A 21,107-nucleotide genomic window follows, 5' to 3' on the forward strand; every position below is an offset into this window, starting at 1 on the left:
ATAAGGTCCATCCTTCCCTTAGTTCAGGAAGGACAGTTCATGACCACTATAGATCTGAAGGATGTTTACCTTCACATTCCAATCCACAAGGATCACTTCCAGTTACTAAGGGATCCTCAGGAAGAGCTAATAGATGCATTAGCAGTGCCTTGGAGGTTTAGTCTAATTTACCTGTTACCACTTCTTCCTCTTGTAGTAGCCAGCATCAAGCAGGAGCAGGCATTAGTGATACTGATTGCTCCATCGTGGCCACGAAGGATGTGGTTCGCGGATCTGGTGAGGATGTCATCATCTCCTCCGTGGAAGTTACCTTGTCGCAGGGATCTGCTGGAACAAGATCTCTTTGTTCATTAAAATCTAGATTCTCTGAGGCTGACTGCATGGAGATTGAACGCTTAGTCTTAGCCAAGAGACGTTTTTCAGAGAGAGTGATTGATACTCTCATTCAAGCTCGTAAGCCGGTTATTTGTCACATCTATCAAAAGGTGTGGAAAACCTACTTATTCTGGTGTGAAGAGCGTGGATTTTCCAGGCATATAGTTATAGTTGCCAGGATCCTATTGTTTCTCCAGGATGGACTGGAGCAGGGCCTTTCTGCCAGTTCCCTGAGGGGACAGATTTTAGCCCTATCTGTTTTACTGTACAGGAGGCTCTCCGAGCTTCCTGATCTACAGTCCTTTGATAAGGCTCTGATTAGGATCAGACCTGTGTTTATGTTTAGATCTAAGGCTCCTCCTTGGAGTCTAAATCTTGTTCTTAAGGTTTTGCAATGGGCTCCGTTTGAGCCTTTGCATGAGATTGACATAAAATTGTTGTCCTGGAAGGTTCTTTTTCTACTGGCTATTGCTTCTGCATGCAAGGTATCTGAGATTGCCGCCTTGCAATGTGAGCCTCCTTATCTGGTGTTCCATTCAGATAAGGCTGTCTTACGTACTAGGTTAGGTTTTCTTCTTAAGGTCGTGTCAGACCACAACATCAATCAATAGGTTGTGGTTCCTTCCTTGTGTCCAAATCCTTCTTCTACGAAGGAACGTTTGCTTCATAATCTGGACGTGGTTCACGCCTTGAAGTTCTACCGTCAGGCTACTAAGGATTTTGGACAAACTTCGTCCTTGTTTGTTGTCTATTCCGGGAAGCGTAAGGGACAGAAGGTCTCTTCAACTTCTTTTTGGTTAAGGAGTGTTATCTGCTTTGCTTATTAGACAGCGGGACATAAACCTCCTCAGAGGATTACAGCTCATTCTACTAAAGCAGTGGCTTCCTTTTAGGCATTTAAAAAACGAGGGCTCTATGGATCAGATTTGTAAGTCAGCTACCTGGTCCTCCTTACATACTTTTTCTAAATTTTACAAGTTTGATGTTTTTGCTTCGGCTGAAGCAGCTTTCGGGAGAAAGGTTTTGCAGGCTATGGTGCCCTCAGATTAGGGTCCACCTCTCTTTTTTGTCCCTCTTGTTATCATTCAGTGTCCTCTAGAGCTTGGGTATACGTTTCCCAACAGTAGTGAATGATACCATAGACTCTCCTTATATTAAGAAGGAAAACATAAATTATGCTTACCAGATAATTTAATTTCCTTCTGTATAAGGAGAGTCCACAGGGTCCACGGCCCCCGCCCATGTTCTCTGGTGGGTGGCCCTCTAAATTATATTTTTCTTCTGGCACCATTTATACCCTGATATTTCTTCTACTGTTCCTTGTTCCCTCAGCAGAATGACTGGGGATGGGGGAAGTGAAAGAGGTATTTAAGCATTTGGCTGTGGTGTATTTACCTCCTCCTGGTGGCCAGGTTCAGTATTTCCCAACAGTAAGGAACAATGCCGTGGACTCTCCTTTTACAGAAGGTAATGAAATTATCTGGTAAGCATAATTTATGTTTTTGTTTATGTTATGATTAGCTCTTAAAAGCATTTTCTACTGGCAGGTTTCATCAGATCATTTGTGAATTATTAAGCCTGCTGAGAATTTTAGTCATAGGCACACAGATTGCCATAGAAACTGTCCTTTCATGATTACTCATGTTTTTCGGCTTCTTAATTTGGAATGCATACGAATTTCAAACTGTGAAGTCGATCTTATCTGTTCCTATTCATGGAAGGCTTTAGAGTCATAACTTGGTAGAATCTCAAAGACAAATATGTTTATTTTTTATTGATTTGTTATAATGTCTGACAATTAAATGGCATTTCATTTTTCAGAAATGAACCCGGCCTTATATATGTAATCCTTTCTGTATGGACATGGAGTATGCTACAATTTCCACTTGATCTTGCTGGTAAGTAGCACATTCAGAAATAGTTTTTTTAAACGTCAAACTGAGAAATAATACAATGTTTCTAGCTGCACAGTATAAAAAGTTACATATTCTTTTCCATAAATAGATTGCAGTAAAATGCATTCAGATTTGGATAAATATATATAAAAATAACTTATAAATTTGAGTTGAATTAATCTGAAAACTAGGAACTGTCCTTTAATGGAAAAATGAACAAACAAATGCAACAGACAATTAAGGCAAGAAAAGCTTCTCCGGTAGGTGAAAAATTATTTCTTTAATAAGGATTTTGCAATGTTGATTTCAGTGTCAGCCAATAAGTATGTAAATACCAATAGTCCAGAGAACACCAGTGAGTCATTCAAAAGCGCTAAAATTAAATATTTATTTGGATACATACAGGGTTGAATTGTCATAAAAAACAAACAAGCAACATATCTTGAAAGCGTATGTAAACTGCACTTTTCTTTTTGGCTGTTCCTGACCCCATTAAAAAAAATATATTTTTGGTGCAGCGGCTGGCTTTTAGCAGTATCACTAGCTACTATTTAAAATATTATTTAAGGCAATAGCAGGTGAATATTTTTTTTTTTTTTTTTAAATTACACGTTTGCTTATTAATTAGACAGACATTGGGCTCCATGCACCAAGCAGTGCAAGCTGCTCTGGAGCCCTTGAGGGGCAGGTTCGCACATATAAGTCTGCTTCCCGCAATGTAAGAAGCAGCAGTCATTAGACCACTGCTTCTTACACTCTTCGCCACCTCTGAGGTGATGAAGAGAAATCACAGAATGCCCGCACTTGATTGACAGTCGCGCAGACTGAAGGAGCAGGCATGAGGCATACAGCAAGCGGACAAACAGATCCGATGCCCATATGCAGCAAAGGCGTGCGGACAGCTTGTCAAGTTAAGAAGCTGTCTGCACGCCATTTAATACATGGGGCCCATTATTGTAATACTTTACTGGCAATTTCAGAGAATCTATGACAGATTATAAATAGATACATTGCAGGAGTTTTCTATAATACCTATATGCAGAATGTTGGTCAAAAGAATCCTTGAAAAAGCTGCAAGTTGGTCAGCGACACGTACGTTGGAACTTTTAACTTTGCTACGTCAAAACGTGCCAGTGACACTCAGGGCAGAGCATAACCTAGCTGGTCGAGGATAGTGGTTAGTAAGCGGTTCAGTTTCTACTCTCTATCCGCATCCATCCGGCAGCCTGGTTAACTCTCGACAGTATGTATTGACTGTTTTCCTTCGGGATACCTTTACAGTATTGTTTACTGAGTATTTGTGGCGTATTTTAATGGTTTTAAAAAATATTTCTTACCCGATCACACTGTTTGCCTACCAGTATAAAGTAGGTGTACTCATCATATAGAGCTTGTATGAGCTCCAACAAATGTGAGTATTTATTCGTCCTATCATTATATCTCGCCCATTGGGTTTACAGTGTTACACTATTTTGTGTTTCCTCTCTTCTCTCATTTGAGGACCCATTGAAGATTCAAGACATCAGAAAGTTCTTTCAGGAACGGACATATCCTTCCATTATTATTGAACTTTTATTTACCTTTGTTTCACATTTATTTGATCAAAAAGAATAATAACAATACTATTTAGATCAGGAGTTTCAAAGTACCGGCCTGCACACGCTACCTTAAGGCCTAAGAGCGCACTGGCATTTTCCTTTTTATTTGCTGTGCCGGTGCTCAGCGTTAGTCAGGAGGAGTGATTAGTATGGTCTGCATCAGCCAGAGGTACAGACCTATTGCTTCCTCACCGGACTACCAGGGGTTCATTTGTAACACTTTTGGACCATCTGGGATTTAGCCCCATCCGTGCAAAAAAAGGTAAGCAGGAGAAGAGGCAAACTTTTTTTAAATTAATTAAATAAAATGAATATACAGTTGCTTATATTTTTCTTTTTAATAATATCCTTAGCTTGCATTGTACAAAGTACTCTTAAAGGTTATAATACTAAACATGCTAATCAGTATGAGGCAACAGAAGAGGAGAGGCACATTGCCCAACTTCAGCAAGGCCTGTACATGCAGCAAAATCTCTTCAAGCGCGCAAAAAACAAATGTGATGCAGCAGTTAAATCTAGCTATATGGTGAGGGAGCAGGTTGTAAAAACAGGGAAGCCATTTACTAAAGGACAGATTGCATGGTAAACAAACACTAACTAGTACTTTTTGTACTAGTACAATTTCGTTTTTGAAGTTTGGCATTTTGCAAGTGGCCTCCATGGGAGAAGAAAACTTGTCCTGTGGTCCCCAGGTAATTTGAGTATGACACCCCTGATTTAGACTATTAAAAAGAGATGGGAAGAAGTTGTTGAACCATCAATAACCAAGAGAGTTAGAAATACTCTCTCATCTATTTTACAGGAAGCCCACAATAAACATGAACAGTTATTTATAAAACAGTTCAACTTAAAGGAACAGTCTAGTCAAAAATAAACTTTAATGATTCAGATAGGACATGTAATTTTAAACAACTTTCCAATTTACTTTTATCAACAATTTTGCTTTGTTCTCTTGGTATTCTTAGTTGAAAGCTAAACTTAGGTAGGTCATATGCTAATTTCTTAGCCCTTGAAGGCTGCCTCTTATATGAATGCATTTTGAGTTTTTCCACCACTAGAGGGTGTTAGTTCATGTGTGGCATATATATAACATTGTGCTCACGCACATGGAGTTACCTAGGAGTCAGCACTGAATGGCTAAAATGCAAGTCTGTCAAAAGAACTGAAATAAGGGGGCAGTCTGCAGAGGCTTAGATACAAGGTAATTACAGAGGTAAAAAGTGTATTTGTATAACCGTGTTGGTTATGAAAAACTGGTGAATGGGTAATAAAGGAATTATCTATCTTTTTAAACAATAAAATTTCAGGTGTAGACTGTCTATTTAAGGGTAGATATTCTAAACAGAGAGAAATTGTTTACAGAAAAATGTGGCCTCTTCATAAAAACATCAGACCCCCATTAAAACCAAATACTTTTTCATTAAATTTTAAAGGTGAATTTAAGGGGTGAAAGGAACTTTGATGTTGTCATGCACCTAGAGTTGTGAAGGACTATGGTGGAGTGAAATTTGTGTTGGATAAGTTTAGTTAAAGGGACAGTCTACTTGAAAATGTTTATTGTTTAAAAATATATATAATCCATTTATTACCAATCCTCCTGATCTGCATAACCTAAATTGTTATATACTTTATAACCTCTAAATGTGCTTGTTTCCAAGCCACAGACAGACAGTGCTAGTTCATATCAACCATATAGATAACATTGTGCTCACTAATGTGGAGAATGATAATGGTTATACAAGAACCAGCACTATTTGGCTAAAATGCAAGATTGTAAAAAGCACTAAGATAAGGGGGCAGTCTGCAGGGGCTAAGATACAAGGTAATCACGGAGATAAAACCTATATAAATGTAACAGTGCTGGTTATGCAAAACTGGAAAATTTGGCAAGTGATTATTATGTGGTTTAAGGTCGGATTGGCATACTAGGATATATATATATATATATATATATATATATATATATATATATATATATATATAGCGAGAGAGAGAAGGTAATTTTAAGTGCTCCCATTGTTCAGTATGCCAAAATATGATAGTAGGCAAAGATTTGGTTGACAAAAATTGCACTTATCATAAAGACAGGGGTCATATTAATTGTAAAAGTGAGGGTGTTATTTACATGCGCTTAGATTACGAGTTTTACGTTAGAGGCTGTGTAGTGCAAACGAGCAGTTTATGCTCACTGCTCACTTGCAGACAACGCTGGTATTACGGGTTTTTACAAACCCGGCATTAGCCGAAAAAAAGTGAGTGTAAAGCAGAATTTAGCTCCACATCTCACCTCAATACCAGCGCTGCTTACGTTAGCGGTGAGCTGGTAAAACGTGCTCATGCACGATTTCCCCATAGGAATCAATGGGGGAGAGCCGGCTGAAAAAAAACCTAACACCTGCAAAAAAGCAGCGTACAGCTCCTAACGCAGCCCCATTGATTCCTATGGGGAAATAAAAGTTATGTCTACACCTAACACCCTAACATGAACCCCAAGTCTAAACACCCCTAATCTTACACTTATTAACCCCTAATCTGCCGCCCCGACATCGCCGCAACCTACATTATACTTATGAACCCCTAATCTGCCACTCCGGACAACGCTGCAACCTACATTATACTTATGAACCCCTAATCTGCCGCCCCCAACATCGCCGACACCTACATTATATTTATTAACCCCTACTCTGCCGCCCCCAATGTCGCCTCCACTATAATAAAATTATTAACCCCTAAACTTAAGTCTAACCCTAACACCCCCTAACTTAAATATAATTAAAATAAATCTAAATAAATATTCCTAGCATTAAATAAATTATTCCTATTTAAAACTAAATACTTACCTATAAAATAAACCCTAATCTAGCTACAATATAACTAATAGTTACATTGTATCTATCTTAGGGTTTATTTTTATTTTACAGGCAAGTTTGAATTTATTTTAACTAGGTACAATAGTTATTAAATAGTTATTAACTATTTAATAACTACCTAGTTAAAATAAAGACAAATTTACCTGTAAAATAAAACCTAACCTAAGTTACAATTACACCTAACACTACACTACAATTAAATTAATTACCTAAATTAAATACAATTAATTAAAATTAAATACAATTATCTAAAGTATGAAAAAACAAACACAAAATTACAGAAAATTATAAAGATTTTTAAACTAATTACACCTACTCTAATCCCCCTAACAAAATAAAAAAGCCCCCCCAAATAAAAAAAAGCCCTACCCTACACTAAATTACAAATAGCCCTTAAAAGTGCCTTTTGCGGGGCATTGCCCCAAAGTAATCAGCTCTTTTACCTGTAAAAAAAAATTACAATTCCCCCCCCCAACATTAAAACCCACCACCCACACAACAAATCCTACTCTAAAACCCACCCAATCCCCCTTTAAAAAAACCTAATTCTAACCCCTTGATGATCACCCTACCGGGAGCCGTCTTCACCCATCCGGGCAGAAGTGGACCTCCAGACGGGCAGAAGTGGTCCTCCAGATGGGCAGAAGTCTTTATCTTTAGCGGGTCAATCTTCAAGACATCCGACACGGAGCATCCTCTTCTGTCCACGGTTGACGACTGAATGAAGGTTCCTTTAAATGACGTCATCCAAGATGGCGTCCCTTCAATTCCGATTGGCAGATAGAATTCTATCAGCCAATCGGAATTAAGGTAGAAAAAATTCTATTGGCTGATTGGATTTTTTCTTCCTTAATTCCGATTGGCTGATAGAATTCTATCAGCCAATCGGAATTGAAGGGACGCCATCTTGGATGATGTCATTTAAAGGAACCTTCATTCAGTCATCGGCTGTCGGATGAAGAGGATGCTCCGCGTCGGATGTCTTGAAGATGGACCCGCTCCGCACCGGATGGATGAAGATAGAAGATGCCATCTGGATGAAGACTTCTGCCCATCTGGAGGACCACTTCTGCCCGGTTGGATGAAGACTTCTGCCCGTCTGGAGGTCCACTTCTCAAGGTAGGGTGATCTTCAATGGGTTAGTGTTAGGTTTTTTTAAGGGGGGATTGGGTGGGTTTTAGAGTAGGATTCGTTGTGTGGGTGGTGGGTTTTAATGTTGGGGGTATTTGTACTTTTTTTTACAGGTAAAAGAGCTGATTACTTTGGGGCAATGCCCCGCAAAAGGCCCTTTTAAGGGCTATTTGTAATTTAGGGTAGGGTTTTTTTTTATTTTGGGGGGCTTTTTTATTTTGTTAGGGGGATTAGAGTAGGTGTAATCCGTTTTAAAATCCTGTAATTTCTTAATTATTTTCTGTAATTTAGTGGGGGGGGGTTTCGTACTTAAGATAATTTTATTTAATTGTAATTAATTGTATTTAATTTAGGTAATTAATTTGTCTTTATTTTAACTAGGTAGTTATTAAATAGTTAATAACTATTTAATAACTATTCTACCTAGTTAAAATAAATACAAAGTTTCCTGTAAAATAAAAATAAACCCTAAGATAGCTACAATGTAACTATTAGTTATATTGTAGCTAGCTTATGTTTTTTTTATAGGTAAGTATTTAGTTTTAAATAGGAATAATTTACGCCTAGATTTAGAGTTCTGCATTAGCCGTCAAAACCAGCGTTAGGGGGTCCTAACGCTGGTTTTGGTCTACCGCTGGTATTTAGAGTCAGTCAGGAAAGGGTCTAACGCTCACTTTCCAGACACGACTTTTCCATACCGCAGATCCCCTTACGTCAATTGCGTATCCTATCTTTTCAATGGGATCTTTCTAACGCCGGTATTTAGAGTCTTGGCTGAAGTGAGCGTTAGAAATCTAACGACAAGACTCCAGCCGCAGAAAAAAGCCAGGAGTTAAGAGCTTTCTGGGCTAACGCCGGTTCATAAAGCTCTTAACTACTGTGCTCTAAAGTACACTAACACCCATAAACTACCTATGTACCCCTAAACCGAGGCCCCCCCACATCGCCGCCACTCTATTTCATTTTTTTTACCCCTAATCTGCTGACCGCACACCGCTGCAACCTACATTATCCCTATGTACCCCTAATCTGCTGCCCCTAATATTGCCGACCCCTACATAATATTTATTACCCCCTAATCTGCCCCCCCCAACGTCGCCGCTACCTACCTACAATTATTAACCCCTAATCTGCCGACCGGACCTCACCGCTACTATAATAAATGTATTAACCCCTAAACCACCTCAAAAACCCTATAATAAATAGTATTAACCCCTAATCTGCCCTCCCTAACATCGCCGACACCTAACTTCAAGTATTAACCCCTAATCTGCCGACCGGACCTCACCGCTACTCTAATAAATGTATTAACCCTGTATTAACCCTAACCCTAACACCTCCCTAAGTTAAAAATAATTTAAATCTAACGAAATAAAATAAATCTTATTAAATAAATTATTCCTATTTAAATCTAAATACTTACGTGTAAAATAAACCCTAATATAGCTACAATATAAATAATAATTATATTGTAGATATTTTAGGATTAATATTTATTTTACAGGCAACTTTGTATTTATTTTAACCAGGTACAATAGCTATTAAATAGTTAATAACTATTTAATAGTTACCTAGTTAAAATAATTACAAAATTACCTGTAAAATAAATCCTAACCTAAGTTACAATTAAACCTAACACTACACTATCAATAAATTAATTAAATAAACTATCTACAATTATATACAATTAAATCAACTAAACTAAATTACAAAAAAAAACAAACACTAAATTACAAAAAAAAAAACACTAAATTACAAAAATTAAAAAAAGATTGCAAGAATTTTAAACTAATTACACCTACTCTAAGCCCCCTAAAAAAATAACAAAGCCCCCCAAAATAAAAAAAATGCCTTACCCTATTCTAAAATAAAAATTTTACAGCTCTTTTACCTTACCAGCCCTTCAAAGGGCCTTTTGCGGGGCATGCCCCAAAGAAAACAGCTCTTTTGCCTGTAAAAAAACATACAATACCCCCCCAACATTACAACCCACCACCCACATACCCCTAATCTAACCCAAACCCCCCTTAAAAAACCTAACACTAAGCCCCTGAAGATCTTCCTACCTTGTCTTCACCATGCCGGGTATCACCGATCCGTCCAGAAGAGGGTCCGAAGTCTTCATCCTATCCGGCAAGAAGAGGAGAACCGGACCGGCAAACATCTTCATCCAAGCGGCATCTTCTATCTTCTTCCATCCGGCGTGGAGCGGGACCATCTTGAAGCAGCCGATGCAGATCCATCCTCTTCTAACGGCGTCCTAAGTCAGAATGAAGGTTCCTTTAAATGACGTCATCCAAGATGGCGTCCCTCGAATTCCGATTGGCTGATAGAATTCTATCAGCCAATCGGAATTAAGGTAGGAAAAATCTGATTGGCTGATTGAATCAGCCAATCATATTCAAGTTCAATCGGATTGGCTGATCCAATCAGCCAATCAGATTGAGCTTGCATTCTATTGGCTGTTCCGATCAGCCAATAGAATGCGAGCTCAATCTGATTGGCTGATTGGATCAGCCAATCCGATTGAACTTGAATCTGATTGGCTGATTCAATCAGCCAATCAGATTTTTGCTGAAGGTGTGCTAATTCACTAAGTGCCTTTTCTTGAATACTGTATGGCTCTACTGAAGGCGTGCGACATGCAATAAATGCCTTCCTTCGTATGCTGTATATTCTTGTTAAGTTACCAGTAAAGTGGCCGGATTCCCTGCAACTACCTGTTTTCCACAATACCTTGAGACGGGTTGACTAGGCTACCTGTGAGTATCAAAGACGGGCTGCATCAGATTTCAGTGCCGTAAGTCTCAGAAGATGTAAAGGTATGCACTTTTTACTTCATTACAAGAAAGTTACCTATGGGAATATGGATTACAAATGTTATGGGGAAAATGGTTTCACCCTTTAATCTGAGAAAGGACTGACTGAATTTTTGTGGATGGCTGATATATTCAGGCCCCAACTGGAACACATTATTTTGTTGGATCGATACAATACAGTGTAACCAATTGTAACAAATTTGGATAAACAGCATCTTTCTATTGGAAACATTTATATCAGTCCTTTGGCTAACTAACTGAAAATTTGATTTTGCTGGACATTTTATTTAACAGTATTTGGCTATTGTATCATGTACTGCTGATTTGATCCTGTTGTAGCTAATTAATTGCAGTGAAATACCTGTTGCTAGATAAAATAGTAGTCTATTGCTATATATATATATATATATATATATATATATATATATATATATATATATATATATATATAACATAATTTATGTAAGAACTTACCTGATAAATTCATTTCTTTCATATTAACAAGAGTCCATGAGCTAGTGACGTATGGGATATACATTCCTACCAGGAGGGGCAAAGTTTCCCAAACCTTAAAATGCCTATAAATACACCCCTCACCACACCCACAAATCAGTTTAACGAATAGCCAAGAAGTGGGGTGATAAGAAAAAGTGCGAAGCATATAAAATAAGGAATTGGAATAATTGTGCTTTATACAAAAAAATCATAACCACCACAAAAAAGGGTGGGCCTCATGGACTCTTGTTAATATGAAAGAAATGAATTTATCAGGTAAGTTCTTACATAAATTATGTTTTCTTTCATGTAATTAACAAGAGTCCATGAGCTAGTGACGTATGGGATAATGACTACCCAAGATGTGGATCTTTCCACACAAGAGTCACTAGAGAGGGAGGGATAAAATAAAGACAGCCAATTCCTGCTGAAAATAATCCACACCCAAAATAAAGTTTAACAAAAAACATAAGCAGAAGATTCAAACTGAAACCGCTGCCTGAAGAACTTTTCTACCAAAAACTGCTTCAGAAGAAGAAAATACATCAAAATGGTAGAATTTAGTAAAAGTATGCAAAGAAGACCAAGTTGCTGCTTTGCAGATCTGGTCAACCGAAGCTTCATTCCTAAACGCCCAGGAAGTAGATACTGACCTAGTAGAATGAGCTGTAATTCTTTGAGGCGGAGTTTTACCCGACTCAACATAGGCAAGATGAATTAAAGATTTCAACCAAGATGCCAAAGAAATGGCAGAAGCTTTCTGGCCTTTCCTAGAACCGGAAAAGATAACAAATAGACTAGAAGTCTTACGGAAAGATTTCGTAGCTTCAACATAATATTTCAAAGCTCTAACAACATCCAAAGAATGCAATGATTTCTCCTTAGAATTCTTAGGATTAGGACATAATGAAGGAACCACAATTTCTCTACTAATGTTGTTGGAATTCACAACTTTAGGTAAAAATTCAAAAGAAGTTCGCAACACCGCCTTATCCTGATGAAAAATCAGAAAAGGAGACTCACATGAAAGAGCAGATAATTCAGAAACTCTTCTAGCAGAAGAGATAGCCAAAAGGAACAAAACTTTCCAAGAAAGTAATTTAATGTCCAATGAATGCATAGGTTCAAACGGAGGAGCTTGAAGAGCTCCCAGAACCAAATTCAAACTCCAAGGAGGAGAAATTGACTTAATGACAGGTTTTATACGAACCAAAGCTTGTACAAAACAATGAATATCAGGAAGAATAGCAATCTTTCTGTGAAAAAGAACAGAAAGAGCAGAGATTTGTCCTTTCAAAGAACTTGCGGACAAACCCTTATCCAAACCATCCTGAAGAAATTGTAAAATTCTCGGTATTCTAAAAGAATGCCAAGAAAAATGATGAGAAAGACACCAAGAAATATAAGTCTTCCAGACTCTATAATATATCTCTCGAGATACAGATTTACGAGCCTGTAACATAGTATTAATCACGGAGTCAGAGAAACCTCTATGACCAAGAATCAAGCGTTCAATCTCCATACCTTTAAATTTAAGGATTTCAGATCCGGATGGAAAAAAGGACCTTGTGACAGAAGGTCTGGTCTTAACGGAAGAGTCCATGGCTGGCAAGATGCCATCCGGACAAGATCCGCATACCAAAACCTGTGAGGCCATGCCGGAGCTATTAGCAGAACAAACGAGCATTCCCTCAGAATCTTGGAGATTACTCTTGGAAGAAGAACTAGAGGCGGAAAGATATAGGCAGGATGATACTTCCAAGGAAGTGATAATGCATCCACTGCCTCCGCCTGAGGATCCCGGGATCTGGACAGATACCTGGGAAGTTTCTTGTTTAGATGAGAGGCCATCAGATCTATCTCTGGGAGCCCCCACAATTGAACAATCTGAAGAAATACCTCTGGGTGAAGAGACCATTCGCCCGGATGCAACGTTTGGCGACTGAGATAATCCGCTTCCCAATTGTCTACACCTGGGATATGAACCGCAGAGATTAGACAGGAGCTGGATTCCGCCCAAACCAAAATTCGAGATACTTCTTTCATAGCCAGAGGACTGTGAGTCCCTCCTTGATGATTGATGTATGCCACAGTTGTGACATTGTCTGTCTGAAAACAAATGAACGATTCTCTCTTCAGAAGAGGCCAAAACTGAAGAGCTCTGAAAATTGCACGGAGTTCCAAAATATTGATCGGTAATCTCACCTCCTGAGATTCCCAAACTCCTTGTGCCGTCAGAGATCCCCACACAGCTCCCCAACCTGTGAGACTTGCATCTGTTGAAATTACAGTCCAGGTCGGAAGAACAAAAGAAGCCCCCTGAATTAAACGATGGTGATCTGTCCACCACGTTAGAGAGTGTCGAACAATCGGTTTTAAAGATATTAATTGAGATATCTTCGTGTAATCCCTGCACCATTGGTTCAGCATACAGAGCTGAAGAGGTCGCATGTGAAAACGAGCAAAGGGGATCGCGTCCGATGCAGCAGTCATAAGACCTAGAATTTCCATGCATAAGGCTACCGAAGGGAATGATTGTGACTGAAGGTTTCGACAAGCTGTAATCAATTTTAGACGTCTCTTGTCTGTTAAAGACAGAGTCATGGACACTGAATCTATCTGGAAACCCAGAAAGGTTACCCTTGTTTGAGGAATCAAAGAACTTTTTAGTAAATTGATCCTCCAACCATGATCTTGAAGAAACAACACAAGTCGATTCGTATGAGACTCTGCTAAATGTAAAGACGGAGCAAGTACCAAGATATCGTCCAAATAAGGAAATACCACAATACCCTGTTCTCTGATTACAGACAGAAGGGCACCGAGAATCTTTGTGAAAATTCTTGGAGCTGTAGCAAGGCCAAACGGTAGAGCCACAAATTGGTAATGCTTGTCTAGAAAAGAGAATCTCAGGAACTGATAATGATCTGGATGAATCGGAATATGCAGATATGCATCCTGTAAATCTATTGTGGACATATAATTCCCTTGCTGAACAAAAGGCAATATAGTCCTTACAGTTACCATCTTGAACGTTGGTATCCTTACATAGCGATTCAATAATTTTAGATCCAGAACTGGTCTGAAGGAATTCTCCTTCTTTGGTACAATGAAGAGATTTGAATAAAACCCCATCCCCTGTTCCGGAACTGGAACTGGCATAATTACTCCAGCCAACTCTAGATCTGAAACACAATTCAGAAATGCTTGAGCTTTCACTGGATTTACTGGGACATGGGAAAGAAAAAATCTCTTTGCAGGAGGTCTCATCTTGAAACCAATTCTGTACCCTTCTGAAACAATGTTCTGAATCCAAAGATTGTGAACAGAATTGATCCAAATTTCTTTGAAAAAACGTAACCTGCCCCCTACCAGCGGAACTGGAATGAGGGCCGTACCTTCATGTGAACTTAGAAGCAGGCTTTGCCTTTCTAGCAGGCTTGGATTTATTCCAGACTGGAGATGGTTTCCAAACTGAAACTGCTCCTGAGGACGAAGGATCAGGCTTTTGTTCTTTGTTGAAACGAAAGGATCGAAAACGATTGTTAGCCCTGTTTTTACCTTTAGACTTTTTATCCTGTGGTAAAAAAGTTCCTTTCCCACCAGTAACAGTTGAAATAATAGAATCCAACTGAGAACCAAATAATTTGTTTCCCTGGAAAGAAATGGAAAGTAGAGTTGATTTAGAAGCCATATCAGCATTCCAAGTCTTAAGCCATAAAGCTCTTCTGGCTAAGATAGCCAGAGACATAAATCTAACATCAACTCTAATAATATCAAAAATGGCATCACAGATGAAATTATTAGCATGCTGGAGAAGAATAATAATATCATGAGAATCACGATTTGTTACTTGTTGCGCTAGAGTTTCCAACCAAAAAGTTGAAGCTGCAGCAACATCAGCCAATGATATAGCAGGTCTAAGAAGATTACCTGAACATAGATAAGCTTTTCTTAGAAAAGATTCAATTTTTCTATCTAAAGGATCCTTAAACGAGGTACCATCTGATGTAGGAATGGTAGTACGTTTAGCAAGGGTAGAAATAGCCCCATTAACTTTAGGGATTTTGTCCCAAAATTCTAACCTGTCAGGCGGAACAGGATATAATTGCTTAAAACGTTTAGAAGGAGTAAATGAATTACCCAATCTATCCCATTCCTTAGCAATTACTGCAGAAATAGCATTAGGAACAGGAAAGACTTCTGGAATAACCGCAGGAGCTTTAAAAACCTTATCTAAACGTATAGAATTAGTATCAAGAGGACTAGAATCCTCTATTTCTAAAGCAATTAGTACTTCTTTAAGTAAAGAGCGAATAAATTCCATCTTAAATAAATATGAAGATTTATCAGCATCAATCTCTGAGACAGAATCCTCTGAACCAGAAGAGTCCAAAGAATCAGAATGATGGTGTTCATTTAAAAATTCATCTGTAGAAAGAGAAGATTTAAAAGACTTTTTACGTTTACTAGAAGGAGAAATAACAGACAAAGCCTTCTTTATGGATTCAGAAACAAAATCTCTTATGTTATCAGGAACATTCTGCACCTTAGATGTTGAGGGAACTGCAACAGGCAATGGTACATCACTAAAGGAAATATTATCTGCATTAACAAGTTTGTCATGACATTTAATACAAACAACAGCTGGAGGAATAGCTACCAAAAGTTTACAGCAGATACACTTAGCTTTGGTAGATCCAGCAGGCAGAGGTTTTCCTGTAGTATCTTCTGGCTCAGATGCAACGTGAGACATCTTGCAATATGTAAGAGAAAAAACAACATATAAAGCAAAATAGATCAAATTCCTTATAAGACAGTTTCAGGAATGGGAAAAAAATGCCAAACATCAAGCTTCTAGCAACCAGAAGCAAATGAAAAATGAGACTGAAATAATGTGGAGACAAAAGCGACGCCCATATTTTTTGGCGCCAAAAAAGACGCCCACATTATTTGGCGCCTAAATGCTTTTTGCGCCAAAAATGACGCAACATCCGGAACGCCGACATTTTTGGCGCAAAATAACGTCAAAAAATGACGCAACTTCCGGCGACACGTATGACGCCGGAAACGGAAATGAATTTTTGCGCCAAAAAAGTCCGCGCCAAAAATGACGCAATAAAATGAAGCATTTTCAGCCCCCGCGAGCCTAACAGCCCACAGGGAAAAAGTCAAATTTTTGAGGTAAGAAAAAATATGATAATTAAAGCATAATCCCAAATATGAAACTGACTGTCTGGAAATAAGGAAAGTTGAACATTCTGAGTCAAGGCAAATAAATGTTTGAATACATATATTTAGAACTTTATAAATAAAGTGCCCAACCATAGCTTAGAGTGTCACAGAAAATAAGACTTACTTACCCCAGGACACTCATCTACATGTTTGTAGAAAGCCAAACCAGTACTGAAACGAGAATCAGTAGAGGAAATGGTAAATATAAGAGTATATCGTCGATCTGAAAAGGGAGGTAAGAGATGAATCTCTACGACCGATAACAGAGAACCTTATGAAATAGACCCCGTAGAAGGAGATCACTGCATTCAATAGGCAATACTCTCCTCACATCCCTCTGACATTCACTGCACGCTGAGAGGAAAACCGGGCTCCAACTTGCTGCGGAGCGCATATCAACGTAGAATCTAGCACAAACTTACTTCACCACCTCCCTTGGAGGCAAAGTTTGTAAAACTGATTTGTGGGTGTGGTGAGGGGTGTATTTATAGGCATTTTAAGGTTTGGGAAACTTTGCCCCTCCTGGTAGGAATGTATATCCCATACGTCACTAGCTCATGGACTCTTGTTAATTACATGAAAGAAATATATATATATATATATATATATATATATAGATATAGATATATACATATATATATATATACATACAAACACACACAGTCATGCGAAAGAGAAAGTACACCGTCTTTGAATTCTATGGTGTTAAATATCATGACATAATATAAATCATCTCGTCCTTAGCAGGTCTTAAAATTAGGCAACTACAGACTCAGATGAACACCAACACATTATTTATTTAAACCATTACTGCTTCTACAGGAATTATGAGGCTAAGTAGCAGCCAGGTGCTGCTAATCAAATGCCCTTGATTAATACCACCTCTATAAAAGCCACCGTTTTAGCAGTTTGCTGGTCTGGAGCATTCAGGTGGGTGTTAACACAATGCCAAGGAGGAAAGACATCAACAATGATCGTAGAGAAGCAATTATTTCTGCCCATCAATCTGGGAAGGGTTATAAGGCCATTTCCATACAATTTAAAGTCCTAAAGTCCATCATTGTACAGTGATAAAGATTATTCACAAGTGAAAAAACATTCAAGACAGTTGCCAATCTTTCCAAGAGTGGATGTCCCAGCAAATTCACTCCAAGGTCTGACCAGGCAATGCTCAGAGAAATTGCAAAAAAACACAAGAGTTACATCTCAGACTCTACAGGCCTCAGCATGTTAAATGTTTTAATGAAAGTGCAATTAGAAAAAGACTGAACAAGTAGGGTTTGTATGGAAGGGTTGCCAGGAGAAAGCCTCTTTTCTAAAAAAAAACCATGGCAGCACGGCTTAGGTTTGCAAAGTCGCATCTGAACAAACCACAATACTTCTGGAACTATGTCCTTGTGCGAAAACCAAACAAAGCATATCAGCACAAACACCTCATACCAAATGTCAAGCACAGTGGTGGAAGGGTGATGATTTGGGCTTGTTTTGTAGCCACAGGACCTGGGCATCTTCCAGTCATTGAGTCGATCATAAACTCCTCTGTATAGCAAAGTATTCTAGAGTCAAATGTGAGTCCATCTGTTCCGACAGCTAATGCTTGGCCAAAATTGGGTCATGCAACAGGACAATGATCCTAAGCACACCAGCAATTCTAAAACAGAATGGCTGAAAAAGAAAAGAATCAAGGTGTTTCAATGACCCAGTCAAAGTCCAGACCTCAATCCGATTGAAATGCTGTGGTGGCACTTTAAGAGAGCTGTGCATAAACGAATGCCCGCAAACCTCAATGAACTGAAGCAATGTTGTAAAGAAGAGTGGGCCAAAATTCTTCCACAACGATGTGAGAGACTGATAAAGTCATACAGAGAAGATTACTTCAAGTTATTGCTGCTAAAGGTTATTCTACAAGCGATTGAATCACGAGGTGTACTTAGTTTTTCACACATGGCTTCTCCATTTTGGCTTTATTTTTGTTAAATAAATCATGACATGGTGTAATATGTCATATTTCGTTGTTTATCTGAGGTTATATTTACCTGATTTTAAGACCTGCTAAGGACCAGATGATTTTTATTATGTCCTGATATGTAAAACCATAGAATTCAAAGAGAGTGTACTTTCTTTTTCGCATGACTATATATATATTTTATTATATCTGGTCACATGTCTAATAGATAGCTAGACAGACAGAAATAAAAACATATAGGGAGACAGATATTAATATAAAACTTTTTTTCTTCTCCATTATTTAAAAAGGAGTTACAATTATTTAATTGTAATCCATTTAGTGCATAAAATTAATTAAAGGCTTGGGTAAGCAAAGGAGAGAGAAATCTAGATCCATGAGGGAAATTTAGATCTAGAAAGAATGAGAGAGAGTTTCATCTAGTTAGGTACTATATCTACTGTAAAATAAGATTACAGTACTCTCAATTTTCTTTCCATACATGGTTTAGTGGTCCAATAGACTACATCAAATTATCCTGTAACTAGCACTGGGGCGCAACACAAACCTATTCCAATCAATTTGAAGAGCAAGTATAGAGAATTTTATCAGCACATCAGTCCTCTGCATTGTAACTGTATTTCTCCATTATCAGACAGCCTCAAACAACCTAATCGAAAAACCAAAAAATTATCTGTAAGGTTGTTTAACATGCTTTTCATTTCCGCAATCAATCCAGTGGCTAAAATCTCTGTTTCCTATGTTATTTCTTGGAGAACCTTCACTAAAGTTTGACTTTGTTGTTAAAATAGTAAGTTTGCTTTGCCTCACACAATATGTACATTTATATATTAAACTGATAATTAATTTGAATTCTTAGTATCTTACAAGAATTTCATATGGTCAACATCAGGAATTTAGCAGACAGATAGCTATCCTTTATTAATAAGAATACCTAGGTAAGCTCAGGAGCATCAAAACACTAATGGGAGCTAGATGCTAATTGGTGGTTGCATATATATATACTTCTTGTCATTGGCTGACCAGTTCCCAGTAGTGCATTTTCTGCTATCCAACAAAGGATATACCAAGAGAACAAAGGAAGTTAGATCATACAAGTACAATGTAAAGTTGTTTAACATTGTATGCTCTATCTGATTCAAGAAAGAAAATGTTGGGGTTTCGAGTCCCTTTAATAATTGTACGTCCACAGGGAGTATATCAATAACATTTACTATTTCTGACATTTAAGAAAATAGATTTAAATTACTTAAAATGTTTATTTGCATAAATGTTTTGTAGATGATCCATTTATATAGCCCATATGGGATGTTTAGATCAGTATCTGTGCATATTATTCTTTATAGTAGTGTCTATTACATGCAGTTAAAAGAAAATTGGTGTATACTGTACCTTTAAAATCAATAGTGAAATGTTGTATGATACATAAAATAATAATAATCAGTATTTAAAATTAAATTAAACGTAACATTATTTATTTATATTTCACAGTACAAAATGTTGGCTGCCAATCAACTTCAAAAACAAAGAGACGTTTCTGCTTGTTGCTCTGTCGATACAGTGCCGACCTTTGGAACATAGGAATAAGTCTACTTATTCAAGATGGGCCTTTTTTTATTTGTCGACTGGTTCTGATGGCTCATTTCAAAATTATCAATCAGATGTTGGTATTTTTCGCTGGAAAGAATATGCTAGTTGTTATGCTACAACTTTACCGTCTTATTGTAATATTAATAGACTTCTATAATTCTTTGGAAAATCAGACAGAAAATCCTACAGGGACAGAAAGCTGTTGCCCTTGTGAATCACGTGAAGGAATTGGAAATCCACCAACTAGTGAAGCTGATCTTGAAACAAAAAGTACAGAATATGATACTACTACTATTGCAATAGATGAATCTTTAACAGAAAATGATTGATAATGTCATCTTTTAGTTATTATTGTCTTTCGGCTAGATTTGGAGTTTGGCGGTAGAAGGGCTGTTAACGCTCCGCGGGTTTTTTTCTGGCCGCACCATAAATTTAACTCTGGTATCGAGAGTTCAAACAAATGCTGCGTTAGGCTCCAAAAAAGGAGCGTAGAGCATTTTTACCGCAAATACAACTCTCGATACCAGAGTTGCTTACGGACGCGGCCGGCCTCAAAAACGTGCTCGTGCACGATTCTCCCATAGGAAATAATGGGGCTGTTTGAGCTGAAAAAAAACCTAACACCTGCAAAAAAGCAGCGTTCAGCTCCTAACGCAGCCCCATTGTTTCCTATGGGGAAACACTTCCTACGTCTGCACCTAACACTCTAACATGTACCCCGAGTCTAAACACCCCTAGCCTTACACTAATTAACCCCTAATCTGCCGCCCCCGCTATCGCTGACCCCTGCATTACACTTTTAACCCCTAATCTGCCGCTCCGTAAACCGCCGCCACCTACGTTATCCCTATGTACCCCTAATCTGCTGCCCTAACATCGCCGACCCCTATGTTATATTTATTAACCCCTAATCTGCCCCCCACAACGTCGCCGACACCTACCTACACTTATTAACCCCTAATCTGCCGACCGGACCTGAGCGCTACTATAATAAAGTTATTAACCCCTAATCCGCCTCACTAACCCTATCATAAATAGTATTAACCCCTAATCTGCCCTCCCTAACATCGCCGACACCTACCTTCAATTATTAACCCCTAATCTGCCGACCGGAGCTCACCGCTATTCTAATA

General features: G+C 38.2%; 1 protein-coding gene across 1 annotated transcript in view; it reads left to right on the forward strand.

Annotated features, from left to right (window-relative positions):
* Window positions 1-20,852, forward strand: part of TMEM26 (transmembrane protein 26) — a 240,667-nt gene extending 219,815 nt beyond the window's left edge. Inside the window, exons 5-6 of the mRNA XM_053692258.1 lie at window positions 2,197-2,273; window positions 19,876-20,852. Coding sequence (XP_053548233.1) covers window positions 2,197-2,273; window positions 19,876-20,303 — 505 coding nt within the window. The 3' untranslated portion in view covers window positions 20,304-20,852. The remainder of the gene's footprint in view (window positions 1-2,196; window positions 2,274-19,875) is intronic.
* The last annotated feature ends 255 nt before the right edge of the window (window positions 20,853-21,107 follow it).

The sequence above is a fragment of the Bombina bombina genome, chromosome 9 (assembly GCF_027579735.1).
Source record: "Bombina bombina isolate aBomBom1 chromosome 9, aBomBom1.pri, whole genome shotgun sequence".
In the NCBI taxonomy this organism is placed as follows: Eukaryota; Metazoa; Chordata; class Amphibia; order Anura; family Bombinatoridae; genus Bombina; species Bombina bombina.